The sequence below is a fragment of the Labeo rohita genome, unplaced genomic scaffold (assembly GCF_022985175.1).
Source record: "Labeo rohita strain BAU-BD-2019 unplaced genomic scaffold, IGBB_LRoh.1.0 scaffold_84, whole genome shotgun sequence".
NCBI lineage: Eukaryota > Metazoa > Chordata > Actinopteri > Cypriniformes > Cyprinidae > Labeo > Labeo rohita.
In genome coordinates, this window is record NW_026129788.1 from 523,797 (window position 1) to 545,825 (window position 22,029).

The window sequence follows — 22,029 nt, forward strand, 5'->3', positions numbered from 1 at the left end:
TTTTAATCTAGTTGTTATTATTACTTTATTTATTTGAGTTAATTTAATGTTTACTCTATTTAAATTTATTTTATTCTTATTATTTATTATTTTAATATTATTTTTTTATTTTAATCCAATTTATTTACTTATTTATTTTAGGCTTATTTTATCTTTATTTATTTTCACATTTTTTTTACCCTTTTTTTTCTCTGTACATTTCCACGAACCACAACAGATAAACACATCTGCTGTCTAATTGTTATTATTTATTATAGTAAGTATTTACTTATTAATTTTAATCAAATTTATTTAACTTAATTTATTTTAATCCTTAATTATTTATTTATTTTAGTCTAATTGCCTCTATTAATTTTATTTTAATCTAATTGTTATTATTACTTTATTTATTTGAGTTAATTTAATGTTTACTTTTTAATGTTTAAAACAAAATGAATTTTGTTGCTTTTATTTATTATTGTAATATTATTTATTATTTATTTTTATCTAATTGAATATGCTTAATAGAATTATTATTGTTTATAGTAGTACTTATTTACTTACTTATTTTAATCAAATTTATTTAAACTAATTTATTTTAATCAATTATTTGCTATTCTAAATATGTATTTATTTTGGTGTAATTGCCTCTGTTTAATAATTGTATTTTAATCTAGTTATTATTTAAAGCTCTATATATTTTAGTTATTTTAATCTGTTTACTTTATGTATATAAATTAAATTTATTGTTATTATTTTTATTAATTATTTTAATCTAATTTATTTTTATTTATTTCTTTTAGCCCTATTTTATCTTTTTTTTTTCCCACATTTTTTCCTTTTTTCACAAACCACAACTGATAAACGCATCAGCTGTCTAATTATTATTTATTATAGTCATTATTTAGTTATTTTAATTAAATTTATTTAACCTAATTTATTTGAGTCCATTATTTAATATTCTAAACATTTATTTATTTTAGTCTAATTGCTTCTGTTTAGTATTTTTATTTTAATCTAGTTGCTACTATGTATTACTTTATTTAATTTAGTTAATTTAATCAGTGCACTCTATTTATTTCAATTAATTGTTATTATTTATTATTTTAATATTATTAATTAATTATTTTAATCTAATTTGTTTACTTATTTTTTTTTAGCCTTATTTTACCTTTTGATATTTTCACATTTCTTTTTTTACCTTTTTTTTCCTCTGTTCATTTCCACGAACCACAACAGATAAACACATCCGCTGTAGCAGAGAGAGTTGTCAGACTCTCATCGTTCATTACAGTTAATGAGTCGTTTAGCAGGTGCTGTAGTCCAGATCAGCGGTTCTAAACTGATTTTGCATCAGCTCCTGGATTTTATCATATATATTAAAATGAACTGCATAAACCCAAAAGTATTTGAATAAATGCTGAAGATGTTGAAGAGTTTTGTGTTATTGATGAACATGTGCACAGATCTGAGAGCTGTTTCATCCTCCTCTTCATCTGACTGTCAGATCTGTATGTGATCATATTGATGGAGGCTTTTTCATCATGAAATTGATGATATATAGGAAAGAGTTATACGTAACTCCCAGTAACTGGACTGTAGATGATAATTGAATCTTGATTATAGCTGAGTTTAATGCGTAAATGACTGAATCCACACAGATTTCTCCATGTTGATCTTCCTGTTGAAGTACAATCATCTGCAGCATTTGACTGTTTGATGATATTTTTAATTTATCTGATGATTTTACCTGGAAACTTTGTGCTCAGATACTCAACTTTAAATATAAAAATGAACTGCAATGTTAGTACTTCTGTTAGTTCAGGATAAAAGGACAGATGTACTCACTTTACTTTTTTCAGGAAAATCAGACAATTTTTCTTACACATTATAATTCAAAATTTAAATTTTATGCTGGTAAAAGATGGAATTTGGGAAAAAAAATAAAACAGATTTCGTAGAGCCTTAAAAATGTGATTTTTGTTAAAGTTTTGATACATTGTTGTTAAATAGTGTAAAGTTACACCTTTTTTATTAATTAGACATGCTTTTTGATTTCTTACATTTAACCTTTAACATTTAATTTAACCATTAATTTAACCATTTTAACCATTAAATGCAATAAGAAACAGAAAAAAGAAACAATTGAGCAAAAAAAAAAAAAAATATATATATATATATATATAAATATATATATATATATATATGTATGTGATAAACACTTTTATTAGATGTATAATAATATTTATATTATATATATGTATAAATTTATTTATATTATACATTTAATAAAAGTGTTTATTAAAATGACCAAAAAAAAAAAAAAAAAAAAAAAAACAATACCAAAAAGAAAAAAACCCCTGTTGTGCAGTTTTGTCGTCTGTTGCTTTAAATGTTCCATTCTTTGAAGCAGGGTGGATTCTGATTGGCTGTCTGTGTTTCTATAATTCACAGATTCACAGTGGCTGGAATAAAATGTTTTGAAAGTGATTATGGTCATTTGGTTCTTCCGTGTTGTTGTGGTTCTAGTTGTGGTGTGGACTGATAGAATCAGGATGATGATTGTTGTGATTGTGTTTGTTGTGATCAGGCCTTTAGTCTGTTATTCAGCTGTTGTCAAACACACATGATGTTTCCAGTGAGTGTGATGCGTCACATGCTGTCTGGAGTGTGTTGTCTGCTCTCTCATGGCTTTGCTGTTGACTTGTTGCTCTGATGTGGCGTGTTTTGGACGGACGTGATGTTCTTCTCTGCTTCTGTCCAGACACAGACTTCTGCAGTGGATGAAAGATCTCATTTCCATTCAGTCTGGAGTGAACGTGTGTGAGTGTGTGTGAGTGTGTGTGAGTGTGTGTGAGTGTGTGTGAGTGTGTGTGTGTGTGAGTGTGGGTGTGTGTGGGTGTGCGGAACATTGCGGTGAGAATGAACTCTGAGCTCTACTGGGTTCCTGAATGCCACTGAGAACCACAGGCCGGAGTGTGACGTATAATCTCTCACACACACACACACACACACACTCATTCAGGCCGCTCATGTGGCAGCAGGGCAGGGCAATAGAGCTAAAAACACTATATTTAGATTCACTATGTTTAATACAAGATACAGTTAAATCCTTAATAATCATTAAAAAGTCTACACATCTAATATTTTAGAATTTTATACTTTCATACTTTCTTTCATAATAGCAATACATGAATATTTAGAATAAGCATTGTAATAAGTCACACAAGCAGAACAATTGTAAGCATTTGTGAGTGATTCAGTGAATCAGAACAGTGTTTCAAAATGATTCATTGAAATGAACAGTTTGAACTGATTCACTGAACTGATTCAAACTTACCAACTCAGTGCTTTTGTTACTTCTGATGAATAATAGCTTTTGTTTCATTGTGTGTTCTTACTGCATATTCCGCATTTCTAATTCTCATTTAGCCTTTGAATTTAGTTTAAGTAAGCATTTTGTACACATCACATTATTTATTATTATTACGTTTATCTTTTTAGTGTTTAGTGAAGGTGGTGAAAGTTTCAAAGTTTCAACTTTTGCTGTTGAATTTGTTGTCATTTTTATTTTATTTAGTTCATTTTTGAGTCTCGTATTTTAATGTCATATTTTTCCAATTGTGTTAATTTTTTCATCTTTGTTTCAGTTCATGAAAAACTTTAGATTTATGTTAATTTTTAATATTCACATTTGTCGTATCACTCTCATAGCCATAATTCACAAGGAAAAAATAGTGAAATTTTGTTAGGAAACTTAATAGTTCAGTAAAAGCACATTTACTGTAATGTACATTTTTTTAATTTTTATTTTATTTTCATGTTTTCTGTTTTTATTTTAATTGTAGTTATAGTGAATTTGTTGTTGTTGTTGTCTGTTTTAATTTTTTTTAAATATGTATATTTATGTCTTTATTCTATTATTATTATTATTAAATTTTATTTTATTTTTTTAATAAAATCACATTTAAATCATTGTGATTTTACTATAATTTGTCTTAAGTAGCACTTCAGTAGCAATACACTGTATGGGTCAAAATTATGGATTTTTCTTTTATGCCAAAAATCATTAGGATATTAAGTAAAGATCATGTTCCATGAAGATATTTTCTAAATTTCCTACTGTAAATATATCAAAACTTAATTTTTGATTAGTAATATGCATTGCTAAGAACTTCATCTGCACAACTTATTTAATAATATGTAGATTTTTTTGCACCCTCAGATTCCAGATTTTCAAATAGTTGTGTCTCGGCCAAATATTGTTCTATCCTAACAAACCATACATCAATGTCAAGCTTATTTATTTAGCTTTTAGATGTCTCCATTTTTAGAAAAAAAGACTCTTATGACTGGTTTTGTGGTCCAGGGTCACATGTATATATATTTTTAAATGTTTAGAGTTTTATTTGAGCATTTTCTGTTTTTATTTTATTTTAGTTATAGTACATTTGTAGCATTTTTTTAAATATCTGTATTTTTGTATGCATGTTTTTTGTTTCTTTTTTTTTAAAAAAGGGCACATTAAAATCATTGTGATATTCAAACGAACTCATAACGATACATATCCTAAATGGCCCAGCCCGTGTGGAAGTGAGTGCGTGAGTTTTCCATTTGTCGTGTGAACATCCTGGGATGAAGGTGAATCACAGCTGGGGATGTTTTTAACTCTTTACGCTGCTCCAGAGCTGGTGCTGTTTAACCCTGTGTTCGTGAGCTGTGCTGCTGTTGTTGAGCGTGTCTGTCGTCTAATGAGTGTTTTCTTCACGGCTCCGCGGCGGCCATCTTGGGCTGCCGGTCTGGTTTAGCGCGAGGCCTGGAGCTCACGGGCGAGAGGAAATCGCTCGCGCGGCGGTCGTGACTTACTAATGGAGAAAGAGCTTCGTCTGTCCGTCAGAGCCCCGTTTGACCGGGAATCTTGGAGATTCAGATCATCGGTGTTGTGTTGGGTTGTGTTGTGTTTTTGACCGAGTCGTTCCAGACGAGTGTCCGTGTGTGTGTGTGTGTGTGAGTTTATCAGCAGACGCTGCAGGGGATTTCCATGCTCTCATACACACACACACACACACACAGAGTGTATCCCTACACCGCAGCTAAACACATGGGAATAAAGTGTGTTTTTGAGAATGACGCAGTTACAAGCGCCTGCCTGTCTGCAGAATCACTCTAACGCTTTGGTTTTCAGAAAAAAACAAATGTTTATGTTTTTATCACTAGTAATTATTAGATAAGTGTTTCAGATTTCTCAGATTTCATTCTTGTTTATTTATTATGCTTATTAAATTTATTTAAAAAAAATATGGAAATTTAAATGTATAGAAAATGATGAAAACAACAAAAAAATAATAAAACCTCCAAACATTGTTATTTTAGTATCATTAATATACTAGTAAATACTGTAATAGTATGTAGTAATAAAAATATGTTAAATATTTTAGTTAATATTTTAAATTGATTCTTTTGTTTTCATTTTTATTTAAAATTTTTAGTTGTTTTGTTTTTATTTGTAATATGTATGAATAGTTTTTATTAGACAAATGTCTTCATTTCTTCATGTCTTCAAATGTCTGATTTCATTCATGTTTATTATGTTAATTTTATTGCTAGAAAAAGTAGGAAATTATACAGTGTTAATATTATACTATTTAATACTGTAAATATAGTAATTTTTATAATATTTTAGCTAGTGCTGGGCAATGATTAATTGTGATTAATCACATCCAAAATAAATGTTTTTGTGTACATAATATATACGTGTGTACTGTGTATATTTATTATGTATATTTAAATACACACATGCATGTATATATTTAAAAACAAGTTACGTTTTTTATATATTAATAAGAATTTTTATATATAATAGAAATTATATGAATATAAATATATACATGTAAATAGTCTAGGGCTGCTAAACGATTAATCGCGATTAATCGCATACAAAATAAAAATATATAAGTTTGCCTAATATATGCATGTGTACTGTGTGTAATTATCATGTATATATATATATATATATATATATATATATATATATATAAGTACACACAAATTAATGTATATATTTAAGAGAAATATGTTAAGTAAATTTTTTTATATATATAATATAAATTATATAAAAATTATAATAAATACATATACCTATAAATATTTCTTAAATGTGTACCTGAATGTGTTTGTATTTATAAATGCATAATAATTACATACATATATTTAAACTTTATTAAAACTTTTATTTTGTATGCGATTAATCGCGATTAATCGTTTGATTAATATACACAGTACACACACATATACTGTATAAACAAAAACTGTTCTTTTGGATGTGATTATTTGTGAATAATCGTTGTCCAGAACAAATTTTAGCTATTATTTTAAATTTAAATTAATTTTTTTATATTTTTAAATTTTTAGTTTTTAGTTGATTTGGTTTTAATTATATTAATATTTTAACTTAAATTACATGAAAAGTTGTTTGTATTTTTTATGTCAGTTAATGTATGAAAATTTCTCGGCCACAACAGATTCAGTATTTATTTTTTTGGTTAATAAAATTGATTTTGAAATGTGTTTGGATGTTATTGGGTTTATGAGCTGAACAGACGGGCGCTTCAGTACTTCAAAAGATATGAAGACACATTCAGAGAGATTGTGTTTTTGCTGCTAATATCTAAACCAGTTAAAACCATCTTTCATCTTTCAAAATAAACTGAAATTTAAGATAGAGTTTCTGAAAATAAGACTGAAGTATCTACAGTATCTCTCAGTAGCCGTTTGTCGTGTTCGTCTCTGAATCGTGTGTTGATGACGTTGAACTGTCCTGTTCACTCGCGATCAATAGATTAAAGATTCACCGCATTGTTTGATCGCTGGCTAGCAGAGTTTCAAGGCCGATCTCGACATTTCTGCAAGACGTCTTCAGCTTTCACATTCAGTCCAGTAAAGGTTCTGCTGATGATTAAAAGACTCCTCGCTGTATGTTCCTGAATCAGATGCATGTGAATTAAATGTGTTAAAAGGATCTAGTTACAGGCTGTTTAACCAGGTTAGCTGATCTTTTCCCACAAAAAGACTCTTTGAAATGAAACACCTGCTGGATGCATGAGCGCTCTGCTCGCTTTAATGCTGGTTTATTTGTGCACAGGATCTTGTATTACTTTTGCTGACAAAACAGTTGAACATCTCTAAAACAGGATAAATGTTCTTCAGATGCAAATCTGTGCAAAACACAAAGTTCTAACCAGGCCTGATTTGATAACTCATCTGTTAAATGTTAAGTTTTTAACCTAAACAGCCACAACTGAGACAAGCACTGAGTAAAAAGTGCATTTTTAACAAATGATTAAATTAAGTTTATTTTTCTTTATGCCTTCGCATAACATTTTTTATTTTTATTTTGTTTTATTTATTTATCTATCTATTTTTTTAAGTATTAATCTAACAGCATTCAGTGAATTTTATCTGGAAAACAAAAAAGCTATTTGCAGATAGAAAAATAAACTGGTCTATTGGGATTAGTGAAACTCATAACACTTATTTTAACAACTAGAATTTTGTCGTTTTCACTCTCCTACTTATTTGAGTTTATATTAGTTATATATGTATGTAGATAAATATTAGACATTTGTTTGTACTAGATTTATTAATATATGTAATTTACAAAAAAGTGATATAATTAAAATTGCACATATGTATTTTTTTTATTTTATCTGTGGTTTGTATATTCTCTGAAAATAATGATTTATAAAAAGTTTTTTGGTTTGTACATATTAAATCTTGTTTTAATTAAATACTTTAAATAAATGTGAAATTTAAATAAATAAAACAAATAATTATTATTTATTAAGTATTATGTAATTAATTATTACATAAATATTATTAATTAATTATAAACAAGACAAAAATACTGATGACTAATTATTTTTCTGCTTTCTGTTTTTATTTTAATTTTACTTAAAGTTTTAGCAAGTTTGTGTTTTTGTTATATATATTAATTTAATAGAAAAAAAGAAATCTTACAATGTTTTTTAGCATCATTTTTAAATTATTACATACTAAAATAGTATATAGTTATAAAATTAGATATACAATAATAACAATGACAGTTTTTGTTTTGATGCATATTAATCTTGTTTTCATAATTTAAAAAAAATGCTGGTAAACCCATTAAAAATACTGATTAAAACACTAAAGTTTAATGGTTAAAAACTGATGATGTTTAATATGCAGACAGTCTTTACTGTTTACTATATTTTTATTCTTTTATCAAGAAAAGACTGTAAGCGGTTAAACAAAAACCTGCTAGTTTAGTGCCCTTTACCCTGATTTATTGTCGTTCTGTCAGCTCACGTCTGTCCATGTTGTGGGTTTGTTTTGGATTTATTGCTGTGCATGTAAAGGTTTAATGCAGGTGTTGGTAGTGAACTGGTTTAGTGTTGTTGTGTTGTAGATGTAAGCGCTGCTGTTATTGTCGGGTCTGTGTGGAAGTTTCTGGAGCGTGAGTTCAGTCTGAGGTCTGATCGTGACACACATTTCACACAAAACCATGTCAGATCTGGCTCATTATTTCCTCCGCTCATTAGCGACGTGTGTGATAATAAATTGATGTATGCATTGGTTTATTAATGTCAAATCACCAGAATAAACGTCTGTCAGCACTAATAAAACATGACGTACTCTTACAAACGCGTTAATGGGTTCTGACAGAGTGTGTGAATGCACCAGCAGCGTACGTTTAGAAAAGCAGCTTTATTTTGTGTTTGTGTGTGTGTGTGTGTGTGTGTGTGTCAGCGTTTGCTCCTGCCGAGGCTGAAATGCGGGCCATTTTTTCGCAGTCGAGCGCCCGTGTTTTTTCTGGGCCTGCGTCGTGCGTCTGGGTGCCGCGAGCGACTCGTCAACAACTTTTCCCCGGTTTAATTAGGCGAGTCAGCGGAACGGTGCGAGCGTGTCGTGCAGTAAAGCGGTGTAGTTTTACCGCAGTATTGCCAGTAAACAGACTTTGATTTGTAAGTTGGTTTGTTTGTGTTCGATCTGAACGTGACCTACTTCCTCTTTCTTTCTTCGCTCTTGTGCCGGCGGGAGGAGGACGGGGGGAGGGGGAGCGGGGCGGCTCCTCACATATCCCAGAATTCCACGCTGGGCTCTGCAGTGGCGTACATTCCCTGCTCGGCTAGTTTGATTTTCCATCTTTGTTGGAGGGAAAAGCACAAGCATTAACTCTCACGCGTGCTTTTTTTGCCAGTCAAGAATGCACAAACAGTGTCAAACGCACAACGCACGCACGCACGCACGCACACACACACACTGAATCACGGCTGTATTTGAACTTGTGAAGCGCTCCGGTGATTTACATAACCATCATGCCGTTTTGCTGAGCTCAAAATGGCGCGGCGTCAGCCAGCGGTGGACGTCAGCCAGACCAGAGCTGCAAATGGAGGATCTTCAGAGCGGCGGGCGTTTAATCGGCCTCGCTGTCGATAAGCGCTCGTTTCACACACTTTAATGAAAGTTTAGGCTGTTTGTGTTTGTCCTGCGAGCGTGCGTGAGGAACGGACGGCGGCTTGTGTGTTGAGAGGAGAGCGTTGTCATTTTGCCAGTGTGTGTGTGTGTGTGTGTGTGTGTTGAGCTTAAAGCTTGTGCGTCACCGTGTTACACAGACAGAGATGAAGAGGTGCTTTAGCCGCACACACACACACACACACACACACACACACAGTGATTGTGTTCTGTTAATGATTATATGAACACACTCTTTTCATACAGCTTTACATAAAGCTCATAAATGCTGCGTCTGCTTCATTAAAAGTGTTTGCTGGTGCTCACAGTTAAAGTTAGTTCATTAAACCAACGCTCTTAAGGCCCGTTCACACTAGTAACACCTGAAAACTATAAGGATACCTGTTACAGTAATGGTAACTGTAACAATAACTAGAATGATAAATGTAACAATATAACGATAATGGTAACAACAACTGTTATAATAACAGTAACTATAATTATAACTGAAACAATATAGATAATGATAAATATATCAATATAATGATAACTGTAACAATAACTATAATGATATCTGTAACTAACAATAATGAAAACAGTAACAATAACTGTTATAATAACTGTAACAGTATCTATAATTTGAACTGAAACAGTAACTATAATTATAAGTATAACAGTATAATGATAACTAACAATAACTGTTATAGTAACAGTAACTATAATGATAACTGTAGCAATAATTGTAACAATAATTATAATGATAAATACAACAAAATAATGATAACTGTAACAATAACTGTTAAATAACTGTAACTATAACAATAACTAACAATAACAATAATGGTAAATGTAACAAAACAATAACTGTTATAATAACTGTAACAGTAACTACAATAACTAACAATAATTTATAACTATAACAATAATGATAATGATAAATGTAACAATATAATGATAACTGTAACAATAACTGTAACAATAGCTAAAATGATAACTATAAGTTACTTTAACAATCATTTCATCCATAAATAGTGATATTTTTGAAAACAATAAGTATGATGATAACTGCAAACTACAACGAACAATAATTGAAACAATAACTTTAAAGATAATTGTAGCATTAACTACAATAATTATATTAGCATTGACATCAGAGGATAACAACATTGTGTTTATTATAAGCACGCTGCAGTTTTGTTGTCTGTCACTTTAAATGCTCAAGCTCTTTAAAGTTGGTGGATTCAGTGTTTTTATTGTTCATCAGATGAAAAAAAAAAAAAAAAAAAAAACCCTCTATAAGTGATTCCAGTGAAAACATTCCTTTGTGTTGCTACTGTGATGCAGATCCACTATTCTATTAGAGTTACAATGATTATTAAAATGTTAAAGTTACGGTAATCATGATGTTAGTGTTGTTTGTGTGAACGGGCCTTAACCTTAAACCTTCCACAGCTCTGTGGAATAGCTCACTGTGATTGGTCAGTTGTCATTGGGTTTAACTCTGAAGCACGTTAACAGGCGTGTGTGAATCAGAGCGAGTGATTTCAGGGAAACACACACGTGAGTTTGGGGATGTTTCTGCGCTGAGGTGGCGCCGCCGCCGTCCACTTTGCGCCATGAGTGAATTATCTGGAATGTGGACGGGAAAGCAAACGTGAGCCGCGGCTGAGTCATTTTCCATCAGGCTTTATTCATTCCCAATTTCAGCTGAGTTCCACTGCTACAGACATTCTTTCATTTTCATGATAATGTTAGTGCTTTTAGGATTAACGCTGTTTTTTTTCCTGTGTTTTGGGCTCTTTGGTAAATCTCACAGAGAAGCCCATCACCTCAAAGAAGAAAATATCTGATTCTGCAGAAAGAAAACAAAGCTTAATTTAGGACCACGATGACTTTTTGCATTTTCATCACAATTAACCTCATGTAACATGTTAGACATGTTCTATTACACTCGTGTGATTTGTCAGCCTGTTTGTGTCTCTCTTGTGAATTCTTCTTGTGAATTAATGTGAGTTTGTTTTTGTTTGTTTTATAATACGTTTTATTATATAATAAACTATAACTATATATTCAAATGAACTGATATCAGATTGACTGAATTAAGCTTCAGTGAAAAATATCTAGTAACGTGTTTTTGGGATTAAAGAATGTTGGTAAACAAACAGCTGCTGCTAGCTACTGACTTCCGTAGCATCTTGTCCCATAATATGGAAGTCAATATAATGATAACTGAAACAATAACTGTTATAATAACTGTAACAGTAACTATAACGATAACTGTAACAATAATTTATAATAACAGTAACTATAACAATAATAGTAACAATATAACAATAAATAACAATAACGACAATTGAAATGTAACAATATAATGATAACTTTAACAATAACTGTTATTATAACTTTAACAGTAACTATAACGATAACTGTAACAATAACGATAAATGTAACAATATAACGATAACTATAACAATAACTTATAATAACTCTTAACAGTAAATATAACAATAACTGTAACAAAACTGATAATGATAAATGTAACAATATAACAATAACTAACGATAATGATAAATGTAACTATATTATGATAACTAACAATAACTTATAGTAACTGTAACAGTAACTATAATAATAACTAACAATATTGATGATGATAAATCTAACAATATAACAATAAATAACAATAGCAATAACTAACAATAATTTATAATAACAGTAACAGTAACTGTAACGATAACAGTAACAAAATAACAATAACAATAACGATAATTGAAATGTAACAATATAATGATAACTGTAACAATAACTGTTATTATAACTTTAACAGTAACTATAACGATAACTGTAACAATAACGATAATGATAAATGTAACAATATAACGATAACTACAACAACTTATAATAACTCTTAACAGTAAATATAACAATAACTGTAACAATATTGACAATGATAAATGTAACAATATAACGATAACTAACCGTAATGATAATGATAAATGTAACAATTATGATAACTAACAATAACTTATAGTAACTGTAACAGTAACTATAATAATAACTAACAATATTGATGATGATAAATGTAGCAATATAATGATAACTTTATCAATAACTGTTATAATATCTATAACAGTACCTATAACAATAACTGTAACAGTAACGATAATGATAAATGTAACAATATAATGATAACTTTAACAATAACTGTTATAATAACTTTAACAGTAACTATAACAATAACTGTAACAATAATGATGATGATAAATGTAACAATATAACAGTAACTACCAATAATGATAATGATAAATGTAACAATATAATGATAATTAACAATAACTTATAATAACTGTAACAGTAACTATAACGATAACTGTAACAATATTGATGATGATAAATGTAACAATATAACAATAACTAACAATAACGATAACTAACAATAATTTATAATAACAGTAACAGTAACTATAACGATAACAGTAACAATATAATAATAACTAACAATAACGATAATTGAAATGTAACAATATAATGATAACTTATTATAACAATAACTGTTATAATAACTTTAACAGTAACTATAACGATAACTGTAACAATAATGATGATGATAAATGTAGCAATATAACGATAACTGTAACAATAACTGTTATAATATCTGTAACAGTACCTATAACAATAACTGTAACAATAACGATAATGATAAATGTAACAGCAATCATTTGAACCATAAGCAGAATGATATTTGTGAAAACAGTAAGTATAGTGATAACTACAGTAGCAATGGCTGCCGTCAGCTGCAGAACGACACTCATACAGGTTTGGAACAACATGAGGAAGAGTAAATGATGACAGAATGGTCTGGATGAATGTTAGATGTATATCATGAATGTTTGTGTTCTTTCTTGTCGCTCCTGCAGATGCGTTTCAGCCAATCGTTTCTCCTGCGTTCAGAGTGTTTTGTTGAGTCGAGGCTTTAACGCCAACGTCGGTCGTGCAGATCGAAGGAAAACACGGGCGACAGCAGACGGAGTACATGATCTATTTAAGCGTTTGTCTTTGGGTTTTGTCAGAGGTGTGGACTGGGTCTGTCTTCTCGTTTCTCCATCATGCATAATAAAGCGGGAGTGTTGGAGGGGAAACGGCGGCTGTAACAGGAGAACAGGAAACCGATCTAACACCTCTGATTCTCATGCTAATGAGACAAACCAGCCAATCCGCCGCTGCTCGCGAGCGTACGACGGTGATATTTCACGCCCGCACACATCCGCGCAAATTACAATTGTGTGTTCGTGCGAGTGTGTGTGCAATGGATCCTCGTCGGTTGCTATGGCAACACACACACACACACACACACACACACATACACGTTTACGCTTGCACTAGAGCCGTCATCACTATTCTAGCATTTATTTCTTTATTTCTTTATTTGCGCTGGTGATTCAGCAGAAGGCGAGGCTAATGGCGTCCGCCGCTCTTCAGGGTAAAAGCAGCACAAAATGGCGGCGCTGCTGTTTGTGATCGTGTGTCCCTTCAGCCTCAGTCCGTTTGCTGTTATTCTGCCCCGACTGCAATAACACAGCAGAAGAAAAACACAGAACCAATGTGAAATATATGTCTGCTATTTGTGTGCTTTACTCTGTGTGTGTGTGTGTGGGTGACTTTTTTATTATTTTTAAATGTTTTTTTAATGTTTCAAAAATGTGAAAAAACATTCTAATGTAAAACAGCTGTTTTCCATGTGAATATGTAGTAAAATGTAATTTATTTTAGTGAATTTTCAGCATCATTACTCCAGTCTTCAGTGTCACATGATCCTTCAGAAATCATTCTAATATGCTGATTTGCTGCTTTCTGATTATTGTCAATATATTTGATAGCTATGATGAAAATTACATTTTGGCATATGGGTTTACATAGAAAACAGCTCATTTAAATTGTAATAATATTTCACTATTTTACAGTATTTTTGATCAAATAAATACAGCCTTGGTGAGCAGAAAAGACTCTTAAAAATCTTAATTAATCCAAACTTTGGACTAATAGTGTGTGTACATAAATATTTAAAAAAGCATACAATATTTGTCAGTTTAATTCAGTAAAAAACATCTTTGGCAAGTTATAATACACTGTTTATTTGAAATATCTAATTACTGATTTTTGACTTACTTTTTTTGTAGATGGAAGATGGTCAGACGCTCTTCGATTACAACGTCGGTCTTAACGACATCGTCCAGCTTCTCATTCGCTCGCAGACGGACCCGCCGGACAGCCCCTCCCTCAACAACGGAGAGGGAGTGGCCTGTGTCATAGCCCCACCCACCACCACATCTGTCCCTCCCTCAGCCACACCCACCACAACAGTCGTTTCCCCAGCAACCATCACCAACAGCAACGGGAATGGGTCCAAGTCCTGTAGTCCGGCTTCCGACAGCCAGCCGTCCACATCCAGCCGGACGTTCCTCATCGATCCGGGGATCGGAATCTTCAAAGTAAGAACTCGTTACTCGTTACGAACCCAAAAACTTAGTTTTCATTGATTTTACAGTGAAATGATTGTGGTGTCCAAGTCAATGTAACGATAACTGTAACAGTATTGATGATGACAAAATGTAACATTATAACAATAACTAACAATAACGATAATGATAAATGTAACAATATAACAATAACTGTTACAGTAACTGTAACAGTATTGATGATGATAAATGTAACAGTATAACAATAACTGGTGTCCATCATGATTGACTGGTGACATGATTTACTTGTTACTCATTAGATGGTAGGAAAATTACATATTACAAAATGTACATGCAGTACATGTTATGGTGAATTTATTGGGGTTTTTTTTAATCACATTGTTTTTATATTCATTGTAAAATGCTATAAAATATTATTTTAATATAACAGTATTTTAAAATATGCATTTAATTGTCATATTATTGTTTTTATATTTAATTTTCATGATTGTTTTAAAAAAAAATCAATTAATTAAATTGAACATTGATTAATTGTAATAATTTAACACATTAAATAAAAATGCTATAAAAATAATTTTATGCATTAATGATATCAGTAATAAGTTTGATCACTGTAATATAATTTAATATGCATATGAGTTGGGTGGCAAAACCAAAATATTAATTCCAACATTTGAAATTTTTATTATTATTATTATTATTGTTGTTGTTGTTAATAATAATAATAATAATAATGACAACAACAATAATAATCTAAAATATTATTTTAATTTTTATATTATTTTAATGTTTATTATTATTTTATCACATGTTTTTACTAACCAAAATTTCCAACATTTGGAACTATTTTTTTTATTATTATTATTATTATTATATATTATTTAAAAATAGTAATAATAATAATAATAATCATTGAAAATATTATTTTAGTTTTAATATTATTTTAGTATTTATTGTTTTATCACGTTTTTAACTAATTTAATTTAGCATTAATTAATTGCATTAAAATTAACACATTAAATTGCTACATGATATGAAACATTATATGCATTGACAGTAACAATAATAAGTTTAATCTCTTAATTATAATTTTAATATTTAGTATACCAAAACCAAAGTGTGAATTCTAACATTTGGAATAATAATAATAATAATAAATAATAATATTGTTAATAACAATAGCATTATATAATAATAAATATTATTACTATTATTAGTAGTAGTAGTATTTAATAATAATAAATATTATTTTTTATTAATATTATTATTATTGTTATTCATGTCATTCTACTCTGAGAAATGTTTGTTTATGAAGGAAATCATGCGTTATATTTGTTACCAAATTCAATAAACAATGTGTAAGTGTGTTGACCTTGCAGTTTAAGTGGCCTAAACGAATAGCCAATGAAATCATAATTATTCATACGACAGTTAATAAACACGAAGTTGTACTAGTATTTGTGTTTTTTGTGCGTGTTGTGTTCAGGTGAATGAGTTAGTGGACTGCAGGGACGTCAGTATCGGCGCCTGGTTTGAAGGCGTGATTGAAAAAGTCACTCCTGCCACTAAAGGACAGAACGGCAGAGCCGAAACGGCGCCCCCTCCCGCCAGGGTGGGCCGACCCAGCAAACGGACTAATGGCAAGCTGGAGTCAGAAACGGCCGCCGCCCCTTCATCGTCATCATCTTCATCAACATCCACGGACAATCACGGCACAGCGTTAAACACGGACAGCAGCGAACCGTCCACGTCCAAAACGGATCCGGCGCTCAGCCGCGAGGACGTCTCCTACCACATTAAATATGAAGAGTAAGTGCATCATGGGAAGGAATTCTCTTTGTTTTTCCCTGCTTGTCTGGATTTTCATTGGATTCCTACCAAACGTCATCCCGTGTGAGTTTCTAAAGCGCTGTTTGCCAGCGGATTGGCTTTATTGCTGTGAGGAGGTGCATGATGGGATGCGTTCTGAATGCGGTAAGTGTATCTGTTCCAAGAGCAAAGCGTCATGCTGCACTGCATGCTGGGAAACCGAGCCGAAGGGTGGTGCTGATTGGGTTACAGTGAGCTGGAGTTCAGTGAACAGTGTTTGTGGTCAGATCACATGGTTTGTGTTGGTGGGATCTGATCTCAGGTCTGATTCAAAGTGTGCGTTTGGACCTTCTCTGGATTCATTTTTTAAAATGTGAAAAATATTATGTAATATTAGTCAAAAGTATTTTTTTTGGCATATAAATAAAACAAATTAGACATTTTTTTAATTTTTTTTTTTATCTAAATTTGAATTTAATTTTAGCGTATTAAAAGCTAAAAGCCTAAAAACATGTAAACCGACATATTATTTATTTAAAAAAAAAAAATAAAATTATATATATATTAAAGTCACTTGTCTAAGGTTTTATAACACAATTAAATAAACATGTTTAAATAATATTTTATGTATTTAGTAATATTTTTTTTAATTTACTGAATTAATCAATTTAATTGATTGATTAATTAATTTATTAATTTACATGCTAAAAGCATATAAACATGTGAACTAACTTAATATTTTTTATTCTGTCTCCCAACAACTTTTAAAAAATATTTCTATGAATATTTCAATAACTACAATTATTTTTCCTTGGTTTTTAACATTTAAATAAACAAAATAAGATAAAATCTGTTTAAATAATTGTATTTAGTTATTTTTTTACCACCCACAACAACTGTTGTTTAATATTTTAATGTTTATATATATATTTTTTTTAACATTTTAATAAAATGAAACTTGTTTAAACAATATGATTTTTTTTGTTTATGCTAAAAACCTATACTGATGTCATATTTTCTTATTTTGTCCCCACAACTATTTTTTTTTTTTTTTACATTTTTACATTTTTAACATTTATATTAATATTTACAATTATTTGTCTTAGGTTTTTAACATAAATAAAAACCCCTAAAACATATTTAGCATTTATATACATAAAACATAAATATTTATATTAATATTTCAATAACTACAATTATTTGTTCTTGGTTTTTAACATTCAAATAGATAAAATAAGATAAATGTTTAAATTATTGCATTTATTTATTTTTTCCCACCCACAACATCTGTTGTTGTTGTTGTTTTTTTAATATTTATATTAATATTAAAATGTTTACAATTTTTTGTCTTAGGTTTTTTAACATTTTATTAAAATGAAACCTGTTTAAACAATATTATTTATTTGTTAATGCTATTTATTTTGTTAAAACCTATATTGACACCATATTTTTTATTTTGTCCCCACAACTATTATTTATTTATTTACTTATTTATACATTTTTACATTCTTAACATTTATATTAATATTTACAATTATTTGTCTTAGGTTTTTAACATATATAAATAAATAGCCCTAAGATATATTTAGCGTTAAAATAAATAAAAAAAAACCAGAAATATTTATATTAATATTTCAATAACTACAATTATTTGTCCTTGGTTTTTAACATTTAAATAAATAAACTAAGATAAATACTACTACTACTTGTATTTATGTATTTTTTTCCTACCCCCAACAGCTGTTGTTTTTTTAAATATGTATATTAATGTTAAAATGTTTACAATTATTTGTCTTAGGTTTTTTAACATTTCTAAAATAAATCCTGTTTAAACATATTAATTATTTATTTAAATGCTAAACACCTAAACACATCAACTGTCATCATATTTTTTATTTTTTAAACATTTATATTAATATTTAAAATTTTTGTTTTTAACATTAATAAATAAATAAATAAATAAATAAATAAACAAACCATGATTAAGTAATTAAATTTGTTTGTTTGCTGATTTAAATGCTACAAAAGCCCTAAAACATATTTAGCATTTCAATAAATAAAACATGTTTAACTAATATTATTTATTTATTTTTTAATGCTAAAACTTTAAAACATTCTTTTATTATTTTCTCCGCACAGCAACTGTTGTTTGTGAGAAAATTCCGGTTAATTATTTTCATCTGCTCACACTCATAATTTCTGTTAATAATGTGTGAAAACAAGCAGTTTTGTCCTCATTAAAAAACAGAAACATCAGACATGATATTGTAGCCTAATGTGTTGTTTTGTGCCTCATGTTGCTGATGAACGTCTTCACGTTTTTCTCCGTTCCTCACTGCGGTAAATCCGCAGGCGTTCGTGACTCGATCCGTGTGTCTGGGGCCGCTCTCGGGTCCTGATCCAGACAAACTGTGTTTCTGTGTTTTGTTTGCTAGTTTGCTAAAGATGTTGAAGATCCACAGCAGCTGTTCACATTCAGATCCTCCTTCACAACAGCTGTGTGTTTCACTGACGCTGTCAAAAACAACACAGAGAAATCAGACTGATAATGGGGTGGTGTTACAGTCACTAAATGAGTGCACTCATCAGCTGAACGGAGGAGAAACGGTCGCTTTTATCCAGATTGACTTGCATTGCATTCAGCGTAAACATCTGATCAGTTCATGCGTTCTTTGGGAATCGAACCCGTGACCGGGCGAGCTACACATGGATCTCTGTGTTTAGTGTTGTGTTGTGTGTGTAGTGTTTTCACTCCTGCTGTTCGTGTGTTTACAGCAGTGTGACTGATGTGCACCGATCTGTTATTAAACTGTCAGACGGCTCCGCCCATAAAGGCAGACTGTGATTGGCCGCTCGACACGTCAGTCAGACCATCACTTTGTTACGTTACAGTTGTGTGTGTGTGTGTGTGTGTGTTCAATCAGAGACTCTTGGCTCCAGAAACACACTCCTGCAATTAAGGGTCTTAATTAGGAGTAAATTGAATCTCTTGATTTCACTGGAACACAAATATGAGCCGATGATGATAATTATCGTGACCCTTTAGTGATTATATTCTGTCTGATTCATGTTTTATGATCAGAAATACATGAGTGTTTCTTCATCTTCAGCCACTTTATTGTCCCACTGATTATTATTACTATTATTATTCAAACAATTATGATATATGAACATTATATTAAATCTCGTTACCATGCTCATTATTTATTTTTTAACAACAGCTGAGTTGTGTTTTATGTTTAGATTATATAGTTCAATGTTAAATTAGTTAGTGTTAATTGACCAAGTTTCTACAATTTTTTTATATTTTCATCAAAAGTAGTTTTTATTAATTTTATTTCAGCTTATTAAAATAAATTTTAATTATGTTATTAATTAATAAATTAATTTGTTATTATGTATCATTTTTTGGAATATATCTAAATATATAAAATATTAAATTATATATATTATTTTATGATATAAAAATATATCCAAACTACAATTTTGCCACAAAGTTGCAATTTTTTTAACAAATGCCTAATTTTTGATTATGCGGTTACAATTGATTTTTATTTTTATATTTTCATCAAAATTTAGTTTTTGTCATTTTATTAGTTTTTATTAATTTTATTTTAGCTTATTAAAAACAAATTTTTAATTTAAATTAATTTATTATTATATATATTTTTTGTTATATATATATATATATATATATAATTTTATTATATAAATATATATTAATTCACAACAAACAATTTTGCCACAGTTGCAATTCTTTTTTAAAATGCATCATTTTTGATCATGCTGTTATGCTGTAATGAATGATTTTTATTTTTAGACTTTAATCTAAAATTCTGCTTTTGTCATTTAATTATTTTTTATTCATTTTATTTCAGCTTATTAAAATAAACCATTTTAAAATTTTCATTTATTTTATTACATAAATTAATGTATTATTATTATATATATTATTTTGTAATGTATCTAAATATATAAATTATTTAATTATTTTTTTATTATATAAATATATATTAAATAAAGTTATATAAATTTATTTTTATAATTAAAAAATATATATATATATTTTATTTTATTTCATTTAATATTTATTTTTTATTTCAAGTAATGGAAGTATATTTTGGTTTTAGTTAACTATAATAACCAGTACATGGTAAAGAATAACTGAAAGGTGGAGATGATCAGGACTGATTCTCCTGTGATGAGTGTGTTGTGTGTGTGTGTGTGTGTGTGTGTCGTTTGTGAGTTGGATATTATGAGAAATGTTTATTTTCTATAGGGTCAGAAGAGCTGTTTCTGAAGAAACACCCAAAAACTCACACACACACACGAGGTTCCTGCTGCTGTGTGTGTGTGTGTGTGTGTGTGTGTGTGTGTGTGTGTGTGATATTGATATTCCAAACATGAGCGTGTGGAGCAGCAGAAGAGTGAGACTCAATCCAGACGAGACGCAGATCAACCTACGACTGATGGACAGAAACACAAACCATATACAAACACCAGCCGTCCGTCCGTCTGTCCACACACACACACTGTTCCTGATGTTCAGGTCTGATGTTGGTGTGGTGTGTTTGTGTGTTTTGGTGTGTGTTGTGTATGGTACGGGCCGGCGCTGCAGTGTCTCAGTTAAAGCGTGTTTCTTCAGCAGATGTTTTGTGTTGCTGCTCCTCAAAATGGCGTCGGTGTGAGCGATCAGACGCGCCTGCAGTCTCCGTCTCCGTCTGAGTCTCCGTCTGAGTCTCTGTCACGCCGCAGCGGGATCTGATTCACCGATTCAGCGGCGCTGACGTCACACGTCTCAACGGCAGTGATTCACAGCCATAGAATGCCTTTGTGTTTGTGTTCAGAGTGACGTCATGCTGCACATTCGCCTTTGTTTTCTTTCCTGAGATGAAAATGTTCTGAATAATGCGCTTTTTTTTTTTTTTTTTTTTTTTTTTTTTTTTGGTCGATATCAAGGTGTCTGATGATAAAGTTGATATTTCAATCATTTAACAACACATTCACAGTTCTCTGATATCAGTTAGTGGTCATGCGACAATTTAAAAAAACTTTTTTACTTTAATTTGAAGTTTGATTGTATATATATATATATATATATATATATTAATGATTTGTTTGATTTTTACATTTTTATTCAACTTTTTATGGTACAATGTATTTATTTTAATTTGACATTTGTATGATTTAATTGGCTTTGACTACGTGTTTTATTTAGATTTGTTTTGTTTAAATGTTTTTATTTAACTTTTAAAGATTTTATACGTTTTTA

The 22,029-nt window shown here is 30.1% G+C and overlaps 1 protein-coding gene across 1 annotated transcript in view; it reads left to right on the forward strand.

Moving 5' to 3' along the window:
* Positions 1-22,029, forward strand: part of LOC127162099 (E3 ubiquitin-protein ligase UHRF2-like) — a 38,500-nt gene that overhangs the window by 1,340 nt on the left and 15,131 nt on the right. The window contains exons 2-3 of the mRNA XM_051104884.1: positions 14,649-14,960; positions 16,435-16,757. Coding sequence (XP_050960841.1) covers positions 14,649-14,960; positions 16,435-16,757 — 635 coding nt within the window. The remainder of the gene's footprint in view (positions 1-14,648; positions 14,961-16,434; positions 16,758-22,029) is intronic.